The 12,266-nt window shown below is 40.2% G+C and overlaps 1 protein-coding gene across 1 annotated transcript in view; it reads right to left on the bottom strand.

The window, feature by feature from the left end:
• CFAP61 (cilia and flagella associated protein 61) overlaps positions 1-12,266 on the bottom strand; it is a 286,840-nt gene that overhangs the window by 76,745 nt on the left and 197,829 nt on the right. The window contains exon 20 of the mRNA XM_058563317.1: positions 9,636-9,810. Within this exon, the coding sequence (XP_058419300.1) occupies positions 9,636-9,810 (175 nt within the window). The remainder of the gene's footprint in view (positions 1-9,635; positions 9,811-12,266) is intronic.

The following is a 12,266-nucleotide window of genomic DNA, read 5'->3' as shown; positions in this document are numbered from 1 at the left end:
TGCCCTTGCTAGGATGCTCCAATTTTGTGGCTATGATTTTCTCCCTATTTAGATGTTCTAATGCAACATTCCTTGGTGAGCTGCATTTTCCTTGGCTGAAAGAACCAACATTTTGCTTAAATTATTGAGGCTCCCACCTGCTGCGAAACATGAATCCTGGCTGTCTGGCACAACAAAGAGCCAGCCTGCCAGGAAAGCCAAAGCTTGAACCTAAAACTGTCAAAGGTTTGAGGTCTTCTGCCCTTTTAAAATATGCATGCCAAAACAATATTTATTTTCAGTGAAACAAATTTAAGTATTTAGGCCCCACGCAACTCAGAGTTTAATGTTTTTGCAGTCTCCTTCATGTTAGCTTTAGTAACTATACTGTGAGCAGGGCTTTTTCATTACAGGCTCATGAAAACCTAGGCAATGTAATGCTGCTGGGGTTTGGAAAGCTGTACTATCCAGCAAGGGTTGCCCACGGATTATTGGCAGGTATGAGAGGATGATGCATTCAATTCAAAAGGTAGTACACTTTATAAAACCTATACTATTAAAATTAGATGTTTATTTATAGATATTCTAATGTCTAAATAGTTTTGTCTACCTTTAATTTGAAACAACCCCCCCATATGAGGCTTTGGTTATCATAACAGTCAGCTATTGTCATGATAATGCTGCATAACAAACTATCCCAAAACTCAATGTCAAACAACAATAAGCCTGTTGTAGGTCTGCTCACACATCTGTGGGCTGGCTGACGTCAGCCAATCTGGCTCCAAGCTGTGGTTGGGGTCAGGTCTGCACCATGCGTCTTGCATCTTCTTTGGACCAACAGATACCAAAGGCCTATTCTGTTTATGGAGAAATGCAGGAGCACAGGAGGGCAAGCACAACTGCTCAAGCACTTTTCAAGGCTCTCCTTGCATTACATCCACTAACGTTCCATTGACCAAAGCAAGCCACGTGGCCACGCTCACGGTAAAGGGAGTGGGAAACAAACTCTGCCCACAGTGGGAAGGGGAGGGTGTGGATATTTGCTCAACAATAGTCCAGACCATCACAGTTGTATTGGGCATATATGAAATAAATGCCTATGTGATTTCATGTACAATTTGTCATTTCAATATGTTTTATATGATTATTTAGTTATATTTCTCTCATTACCTATAAAATGTAGTAGAGTCTCATTATAATTTGTTAAATATAACAAGTTGTCAGTTCAATCTCTTGCCTTTTAAATGTCCCCATCCTGTGGGAGATTATTCCCACAGGAATAATAATAATAATAATAATAATAATAATATAATATAATAAGAAGAAGAACTCGTGTGAGTTCTTTCTCCATCATTTCTCACTTTTATTTTGTAAAGAATTTTTAGATTCAATTCACGTTTATCTCGTGATTCCCATGTACCAGGCAGAAAGCTAGGCACTTTTATACACAATTTCTCATTATTATTATTATCAATAATAATAATAACATTTAGAGCTGTTAACAATAACATTGGCTTCACTCAGTTGCCCATAAATAATTTTTTCATAAGCTAACAGCAAAAATATAAGCATGGAGATAATTCATAGAATAATCAAGGTCTTGTATTTTGGGGAGTCCCCCAGAAAAAACTAGTAGACAAAGATTTTAATTACTCATTTGTTCATTTTGTGACTAATCAACCTAGGCATAAAAATATGATTACTTCTATTTATCGGAGTAATTTTACTAGTGTGGATGGGGTGGAACTCGTGCTTTTGAAGCCCGCATGTCAAGGCCTCCCCACAGCCTGTGGTTGTGCCTGGGCCCCTGCAGATGGTCCTGCCTCCAGCCAGGTGAGGTGCCAGTAGGCCCGTGGCAGTCTCTACTTTTCCTTTCCTGCACTCACCACAGTCTACGTGCCTTGGCTTACCGATGAGATGACTTCAAGTTTGCCCTGCCAACCATGTTATCCCTGGAGCCTTGCACAGTACATGGCCTACAATGGATGTGACAAAACGTTTCCTGACTAGATGCATGGATGATTGTTTGAGGTTTATCAGATTGCTGATCCTAAGGTAACTGGGCATTACTTTTGTGCCCTCTAAATATTTATTACAGAACAACCTCACTGTGGCAAGATTTTCTACAACATATTTCTCCTTGGTATTCACTATTAAGTTGGCACTAGAAGAAATATCCAACTACAGTATAGGTTATATACCTGAGATTTATAAGATAGAAACATGTTCCCCCTAACAATGCTAGGTGTGGTTATTAGGTTTCCAGTCTAGCTCACAAAATCCTACATAATCCTAAATGTAACCAAAATTTGCATGCGCCTACAACACAGCAGCATAAAATAGTAGTCCTGCCATACTGGTTGGCGCTTAAACCCAGGGAAATGAGAATATTTCATATGGAGGTTAGTCACTGTATAACTATCGTGTTGTGACAGTCGGGTCAATTTTTGGTTGACTCAAGGAGGGAAGATGGGGAAAGAAGGAACTGCAGAACAAAAGAAAGAGGGAAGAGAGATGAAAGAGCAGAGAGAGGCTCAGAAAAATAGATTTTCTTCAATTGCTGGGTAAGAATTAGAAGGAAGAAAGAGTTTAAAAGTAAGTGAAAGAAAGTGGTTTCCAGGTGCCAGGACTGGGTGGCTGCACTGAGCTGTGAACAACAGTGAGAAGGCTTTGCCCGAGGGAGGGAGGGAGATGTTGGGCCTGACAGTTGTGCCCCTGCCAGAGTGTAGGAGATGCAGTGGAGGGGGTGTCTGTGGTGCGGAACACCCAATGGCTGCACAGAGGGGGTGAGGCAGCCTCAGGTTATGTGGGACCCATGACATATACTCATTTACAGCATGCGTTTAATGTCAGACAACTTCAGTTAGTTCAAGATTAATTTAGTCAATGTATTTCAACCATTTAGGTGCTTTATAACTCACGGAGTCTTTGCAGATATTTAGAAGGAGATGACAGATTGCAAGGGCTTCTTTCACATAATTGAGATATCATATATATTCTTTTGAAGTCTCTATGCATATATGGAAGAAATAGAGTGAGAAAGCTGAGGACCCCTGCATGTCAGTTTTATGCTAAAAGATCCGGTCACTGTCTTCTTTGCAGCTCAGTTTATTGAATAGATAAGAACTGACCAGTTTTCGCACTTGATCTGATAGGTGACAGAGGTAAAATGGTGGGCTGCCCTACATTCAAATGGGGAATGATAACTGATGATTAGAATAGTCTGGGCGAATTTTCAATAAAGGATAATGGAATACAACTATAGCCGTTTTCATGGAAGGCCAATCTTTGTTGCTCCTTTTAGGGAATAAATTATGCATTAGTAAGATTACAGATCTGAAACACAAAGCAGAGTGCAAGGAGGGCACCATTAAAACAATGACTGCGTGCAAGCTCCTGAAATTCAAGTTGGCAAGAAGGAGCACTCAGAGATTCTCTCCCTGCTGACCTTTGAGATGAAATGTGCAACGGTGCTTCCAAGAGGAAAGAGGGGCTTTGGTGTCGACAGCCCAGCTTGGAAGAAAGAGAGGGAAAGTGATGACTCGGACAGCTACCTTGGCGAGCTGTCAATTCTCCCCCTCTGACTGAAAAAGCACCACGACTTACATTTAAAATGTTGGCATAAATGTAAAGGTTATCTTTTTGCTTTTGTGTGTGTGTGTGAGGAAGATCAGCCCCGAGCTAACATCTGATGCCAATCCTCCTCTTTTTTGCTGAGGAAGATTGGCCCTGGGCTAACATCCGTGTCCATCTTCCTCTACTTCGTATGGGACACCGCCACAGCGTGGCTTGACGAGCGGTGCGTCTGTGCGTGCCTGGGGTCCGAGCCTATGAACCCCGTGCCTCGGGGGAGCTCACGCGCTTAACTGCTGCACACTGGGCCAGCCCGGATCTTTTTGCTTTTTGATGCAAACTCTTTGAAGGTGTAAATGAATACACCAGCAACTTTGATTGTGACTACCACAATAAGGTAATCACACTTTAAAATTTCAACTGTCATAACAGACCCAGATTTAGGAGGTTCTTCAGTTTAGCTTAATCAGGGGGAAAAAGATGCCAGTTTCATTATCCTGGTTCCTGGAGGAGGTAAATAATTGTTTCCAGAAGCTAGACAACTTACTAATATTTAAAGGTAATATGGCTTTATAGAAACGAAACGCTAAGTTGATCTTTCTATTAAGTTCAAAAAATTAAATATGGTGTTAATATGTTTAGACATAGATTTGCCCTAAAAGTAACAGAACAACTTTTTTAACAAATCATTTTTTAGTGGATGCTAAAAAGGCATTTTATTCTTTTGAACTGAGTGCTTTAATTTTAACCGGCTAGAAAGTATGCTTTGCTGCTATTTCATTACCATGCTCAATACTCTAAAGATGAAGGATTTTCCAGGAAGAAAACTATCACTTGAAAACAAGAAAACGGAAGGATTTCCTGATCTGGTAGCCTAGCCATGAAATCACATCTCAAGAGTATAAGAAACAAATTCAGGGCCGGCCCTGTGGCTTAGCGGTTGGGTGCTTGCGCTCCGCTGCTGGTGACCTGGGTTCGGATCCTGGGCGCGCACCTGCGCACCGCTTTTCCCGCCATGCTGAGGCCGCGTCCCACGTGCAGCAACTGGAAGGATGTGCAGCTATGACATACAACTATCTACTGGGGCTTTGGGGGAAAAAATAAATAAATAAATAAATAAAATAATAAAAAAAAAGACATTTACTCTTTAAAAAAAAAAAAAACAAATTCAGGATTTATGCCCAAGGATATTAATATGAATTTTTCTTCATAGCTAATATATTTTTAAGACCAGAGAAAACAAGAATTATAAACTACATTTTATAATTCGTATCTTTTTAATTATTTCTATGATATGTACATATTCCATTGTATTTTAATGAAGAATTATATTTTCTTTTTCCACTTCAAAAGAGGCATAGAGTGATTATGTATGACCTCATTCATCCTCAGAACAGGCCCGTGAGATAAGGTTTATTATGTTCTCCAAAAAACTGAGGACAGAGAGGTTAAGTAACAAGCTCCAGGCCACACAGCAAGTGGACGGTTCAGCAGGACTAAGATCTGCCAAGTCTGATTGCAGAACCAGTGCTCACACTACACTATAATTGCAGCAAAATATATAACACACTCCCCCCCAAAATACTCAACTTGGCATTTTATGAAATAATTTTAGATAGATATCATAGAATATTAATAAATTATGAAATAAACACTCACTGAAAAAACATATCATGTCCAAGAATAGACCAGAGAATGCTCTTTTTAATTTTTATAAGTCAAAGCATAAGATTTCTATGACCCGAGCCTGACCTGTCCTATTTTGCTCTGCCAGATAAAAAGGGCAGAATATATTAGTTACAACATAACAAAGGCTTTGTTCTGTGATTCATGCACTGGAATTTTAATGTTATACTTTTTCTACAACCATGCTTTTAATAAGGCAGTAAACCATGTTTAGCTAAAGATGAAAATAATTGATCCATTTCAGGCCATTAAGGCAGTTTTATTTTTTTATTTTACTTTCATCCTACTTTTCATTTTCACGGAAAGTACAGAAGTAATAGCAGATGAATTTCAATTAGTTTCAATTAATGCCATAAACTCTTCGAATGTATTAGGTTGCTGGGTTCTATCTGAACCCCCACCCCCGCTGAACCCCCCAGGTTTTGTTTGCAATTGAAAGCAGCATTTGAGCCGGTGACGTCAGCTATTCTCCATGATACTGGAGCAGTTCTAATAGTTTAGGATACTTTACATCTATAAATCCATCCAACTCTAGAGCCCAGGAAACCGTTTCCTGCACACTGGACTAATTCCATCACAGAAAAGAAGCAGAAGGCGGCGTGACAAAACAGCAGCTGGGGGGAAAGTGGTGATGCTTTGGGGTGATATCTGTATAGTTTCAATGGACAGAAATTCAGAGGAGAGCCAACCTCCTCCTAGTGATCATCCATTGTTTCTGCTACCCAGCATCCACCTGTCCTTCTAGAACAATCCCCCCACCTTCTTCAGCAAATAAGCCCCTCCCCTCAAGTCCCTGTGCTTCAGCAAAGTTAGGCCTGGTGTTTCCAGGATTTGAGGTGTGATTCCTGGATGGACATGTGACCCACTCACAGCCAATGAGACACGGGAGATTTTTTCTCAGACTCTTCTGAGAAGGGCCCTGTCCTCAGCTCCCTCCTTCCAACCCCACCCTGAACTATCCAGAAAGGGGAAAATTAGTACTGAGGGAGCAAAAGCTAACTATCATGACAAATGTCCACATTCTTCCTGGTGTTATTAAGGTGACATGAAGAGTAAGCACGGACTGACAGGTGGGGCGATGGTAACAGGTATAGGAATGCAGCCCTGCTCCTTGCTTTTCATGATGTTCCAGACTTCTAGTTTCTAGCTTCAAATATAGTCATCCCATAACAGACTTGGAAATAAGCTGGAAGCAGCTGTGCCAACCCTTACCTGCATGCATGGCCGCCCCACCTCCCACTGCCTAGTGTGGTCTTCTCTACTCCATTCTTACTAGATGGCTTTCTCTCTACTGGATGGGTGCTGCCAACGGAAAGCTCACCTTCCTGAAGTGCTGCTTTGTGCACTGCTTATTAGCCTTCACTAGTTCCCCAATCCCTACAAAGGAACCAGTTAGGCCTGGACTTGGCTGGACCCTGAGGTCCTCCGCCTGCTCCTCCGCCTGCATCTCACACTGCTGCCCCTCAGGAGTCTCCCCAGGCCAAGTTGTTGCGCCACTGTCTTTTGGATACAAATCGAACTCCCCCAACCTCTCTCTCCATTTGCTTATCTTGCCCGTCTCTAAGGCTGAGCTCAAATCTTCCTTTCTCGGGGAAGTCTTCTCCAAACTTCACAGCCTCCAGGATTCTCATTAAGGCCATAGCGACTCTCTACAACTGGACTGGCCCCTGGTGCACACAGATCCCCACCTTCTGTGTAGAGACTGTGTCCTTGGCCGTACTATCACCAGGATGGCAGGGGCTGAGACTTACACTCTGGGGAACCTCCAGTGCATAGCAACAACTCCATCACATGCAGTGGTAGTAACAGTAATGCTAACAGCAGCCTATATTATTGAACTCCTACTATGTATGAGACACTTTTGTGTGTTGGACATGTAATATCTTATTTATCTCATTTAATCCTACGGCAACCCATGTGAGGAAGATATTATTTAGAATGGGACTAATTAATCTCAAGTCTGACTATGACTCTAATTATAGAAAAGTTACAAAAAGAAAGAGCTTCCTTAAGGCAGGAAGTTAACATTTTTCTTTCTAACTTTCCTGTCATGAAAAGTCATTTGAAAAGGACCACCACACAGAGTTGAATTAACTTTGCTGGGCTGAGTTTCTCAGATGCCTCCCAAAGCTGGGCCCAGCATCTGAGTGTTAAGTGCACATACCTGGGAGGTGCCCTGGGAGTGTCATTAGCACTGGACCTGGGGAAAATAGCCTACATTTAAGACAAGAAACTAATTTCTATATACTTCTTATCCTGGCTGTTTAGTGGACAAAAGCAGGCACTCAGAAGCTTTTATGCAGTGGCTGATGGGAGACATTCTTAAATCCTGCAAAAGCTTTTCCCTTTAAGTGGGCACCAGAGTGACACCATCTTTGACAACTACTCAAGTCACCAGAATAACACTGATGTTCTTCCCTCATCTGACAACCAAGAGCACAAAAAACGAGGCATCTGAAGGAGAGAATAGTGCTCTTTCTATGTATAAAAGCAGTATTCTGCAAACCATGGCTCATAACCTATTTTTGTAAATAAAGTTTTATTGGAACATAGCTATGCCCATTCATTTATGTATTATCTTTGGCTGCTTTCTTGCTACAATGGCAGAACTGAGGAACTGGGACAGAGACCATATGGCCTGCAAAGTGTAAAATATTTGCTATCTGGCCTTTTACAGTAAAAGTTTGCTGACCCTCAAATTAGAGAATTCCTTAAGTCTATGCAGGTCATGGGGTGGTGATTAAAGAATGACTAAAATGTTGAAACAGGTTTAAACACATACAGATGAAAATCTGAAAATAATACCAAGTTCTGAGGCAAATATGAAAATACTTTGACAAATTTTAAGTCTGGTATACCTCTGCCCAAGGGTCCCAGACCCAGCTGGTTTTATGGGTGATTTCTGTCCAACTTTTAGGTTACACAAAAGTATTCCAGATCCCAGAAAAATATGGAAAGCTTCCAAAAAACACTTTGTAAGACTATCATACCTTTGATTCCAAAAACTTGACAAGTAAAGCATAAAAGAGAAAACTACAGGCCAATCTCACTTATGAATTTAGATGCAAATAGCCTATACAGTATTAACAAATTAAATCCAGCAATGTATTGAATGTCACTTGATACCCATTTTTTATTTTTAATGAAGTAACTGTAGTAACTTGACAAAAAGTTAATATCTAAATCTTCCACCAAAAGTCAGAACTTATATTTAATTTTAATGTATTAATTACATTAGTTAATATAATTAAGTTATATTTAAATAAATACATTAAATAAATTAATTGATCCCCACACTCTAGGCACTTAATGATTTTTGCCTCCCTCGACTGAATGGAAGGTCTGAGTTAGAATCCCAGCACACCATGGGGGGTTGTATAACCCAACCAAAAGCCTTAGGTAAAATGTAGGGGCTGCACTAAGTCATGTCCAAAACTTGACTCCTGGGTTTCAATTCCTTCATTAAGTAGTAGATAATAACAACAATAAACAAACACATAGGGACCGAGATTGGATTGGTGGTTACCAGAGGGGAAGGGGGGAGGGAGGAGGGTGAAAGGGATAATTCGGTACATGTGTGTGGTGATGGGTTGTAATTAGTATTTTGGTGGACAACATGATGTAATCTATGCAGAAATAGAAGTACAATGACGTACACCTGAAATTTTTACAATGTTATAAACCAATGTTACTGCAATAAACAAAAAATTAAAAAAAAAAAAATCAAACAGGGGAAAAAAAAAAAAAAAAAGAACAAATAGGTAGCCAGGCCCTGTTCTGGTTGTTTTACTAGTCAAACAACTTCAATTTAATCCGAGCAATAGAAAGGAAGATGCTTGAGAAAACACTTTTGAGTGGCAGAAGCATTGGTACAAATAGTTTACTCTCTTATTTTGATTCAAAAAGTGGCATGCAACTCAAATATGCACGTTTGTGGGAAGGATTGTGCCGGTAACACCAAGAAAGAGAACAATGGACTTTGAAAAGAAGACAAGAGCCTTTCCAATGCAGACCTTTCTTTTTCTTCCTGGGTCTTTTCAGCTTCACAAAAGGAGACATATTTTCCATATAATTGCTAAACATGTTTGCTTATTAAATTATTCTTTAATTAGTTAATGATTTTAGCCATGCTTTGCTCTTCGGATATTCATTTTGTGTAATAAAATAATTATAGATAATTAAACTATCTCAAGCTTTTTTCTTCCCCCAGCAAACATGCTGGGTATCCAAAAATGACAACAAGTTGTAAATTAATCTGGAAAACAAAGCACGACAGATGAATGATTTGGTTGGAATTAATTAGGCACTAATTATATACTGGAACTAGATGAAGAATGAGACTCATTATAAAAATAAAATGCTATTCTGAAAAGATTCACAGTTACCAACATCCTTACCTTCTGTGGTGATAGAGTTGTTCCTTACCCAAGTCAGGGCCTTAAAGCAATCTTCTTCATCATTGAGAGTGAAATGATTGCGGGGAACTTGACCAGTGTATCGCCGCTTACTGCTGTTTGGAATCTCTCTGTTGGTCAGGTGTTGACTAATATCGGCCCCTGTAGGGCATGGGACCTGAGGTATGTTACAGAGAAATGCTTACTTAGTGCTCATAGGTGAAGCACTGACACAGTAATAAATAAGTTAACATCCCAATTTCCAGTATAGATATGTCTTTTTATGTCCCCAGATACAATCAAGTTTTAATTGAAAAGAATCAAACAGGCGAATGACCACTTGGAGACAATTCTCAGGAGTTGCTCTGGTTATCTACCGCTGCATAACAAATTATTCCAAAACTCAGTGGTGCAAAACAACCATTTATTAGACATACAGATTCCGTAGGTCAGCACTTTGGACAAGGGCAAAGTGGGGGACAGTTTATCTCTGTTCTACAATGTCAGAGGCCTCAGCTGGGAAGACTTGAAGGCTGGGGATGACTCGATTTCTGGGGGTGGGATTCATCTGGAGATAAACCATCTCAATTCTTTCTCTTTCTCCCAGAAAACATGCTGGGTATTAAAAAATGACAACAAGTTGTCATTGTATGTCTAGCAAATTGATGCTGGCTGCGGGCTGGGATCTCAGCTAGGGTTGTTGGCCAGCACACGACATGCATCCTCTCCATGTGGCTTGGGCTTCCTCACAACACAGTGCCTGGGTTCCAAGGGCAAGTATCCTGAGAGAGAGAACCAGTACAGAGAGCTCCACGTTCTTTTCTAACCTAGTCTTGAATGTCAAGCAATGTCTCTTCTATCATATTCTATTAATGGAGGTTGTCACAGAGGCTGAACCAGGATCAAGGGGAGGGGACCTAGAATCTACCTCTTCACGCAGGAGTGGCCAAGCCATGGAACTGGATTTGATGTGGCCATTTTTGGTAAAAGCAATCTGCACAGAAGCAATTATATCAGGGATTGAAATCCAAGTGCATAGAGGGGGTAGGCAGAAAAGAAAATGAGGGAAGTGGATTACTATTTACTTATGAAAACTGTAGTATTAGTCCTCACTTTGTCAGAGAAATAGTCTCTGTCTCTCTCCCTCCCTATCTCAATCCCTCTCTCTCTTTCTCTCAACACAGAACCCTCCCAGTATAACTTCTGTTCTCTCATTTTTGACACAGACAGGAGTGGAAACAGTTTCCTTTACTATAGGGAAAGCAACAGTGAAAACACAATAAAGGATGATGGCTGACTCTCATCCTTGGTGTCAAGGACACTGCGGCAAACTGGAAGACCCATGCCCTGGCCAGAGAGTTCAGCATGACTCAACTCCATCTAGTTGGTGCCAGGGTAGAGTATGGGTTCAGTGTGGCCAGATCTGATTTCTCAAGAAATGCCAGATACTTGGTTTTTTATGTGGACACTTGATTTTTGCATTATTCTGGTTCAAATTAGAATCAGCAAACACCATTGTGAAAGTCAAGTTAAACAGCACAGTGGCGTGAGTTTGCCCAATGGGCCACCACTTTGCCCCTCCAGTTTTCATGTGGTGGCCAGATGGAGATGATGTGGAAAATAATGAGGCTGGCACTGGGAGCAAGACTTAAAGGCACCATGAAGCCTCTGTTAGAGGGCCTGCACTGGCTGTCCTACGTAGTCGTGGTGTAAGCCTACAGGCTGTGAGGCAGGGATTGTTCTACAGGGATCATGGGCAAAACATTCACTTGCAGTAGAAACTAAAAGGGGTGCAGAGAAATTCTCCCTTGACAAACACAGAAAATGCCTTGTTATACTGAGTGGCTATGAATGCTGGCTGGTGCTTGAACAAATGGGGCTTCACTAAACCCCAGATGACATTTAGGAAACTTTTTGGTTATATCTTTTCTCAATGGAAATGGTAAAGCCTTGGTACATTACTGTGATATATTTAATTCAATTTCAAACTGGATTAAATAATAAAAAAAAAAAGAATCAATTTTTAAAGTTGAATATCCTTTCTCCATGAAGAGGCTGCAGTAAAATTATATTTAGAAAAAGGAACAACTCAACAAGTAGTGGTCACTTACTGCAACTAAAATTGTGGAGGTAAAATTTTCTTATTAGCAATATAATTTGTTTAGCAACATCACACTAAAATTTTGATATTTTTATATCTATAGTTATTATAAAGCAGAAGACTGAGGGCTCTGGTGAATGATTTAAAGTGCACAATATTGAACACTGTGCTTTGCAGGTTTGAAACCTCACCGGAACTACAATGAGCATTGTAGTAAAAAAGAAAATAAAATTAGGGTAACATTATACTAGTTTAACAGGTCATGCTTTAATGAATCAGGAAAAATCCTTGGCAGAAAATGCCATGGATGAAGAACAAATTGAGAGCTATTCAACTTATAAAACTTTCAGTGAGTTATCATTCCAAACAGTGGGTATTTAGATGGAAAAAAAAAAAAAAAAACAAGGAAGAGAGGGGAGAAAAAACAAGGTCCAAAATGAAAATTAGCTTATTACAATCCTGAAATGTAATTGCATTCTGATAACCCATATAATTCTTGTGTACTCAAATGCGTGGCATTATTTTTGCACACT

The sequence above is a fragment of the Diceros bicornis genome, chromosome 19 (genome assembly GCF_020826845.1).
Source record: "Diceros bicornis minor isolate mBicDic1 chromosome 19, mDicBic1.mat.cur, whole genome shotgun sequence".
NCBI lineage: Eukaryota > Metazoa > Chordata > Mammalia > Perissodactyla > Rhinocerotidae > Diceros > Diceros bicornis.
This window is presented reverse-complemented; position numbering and strand designations above follow the sequence as displayed.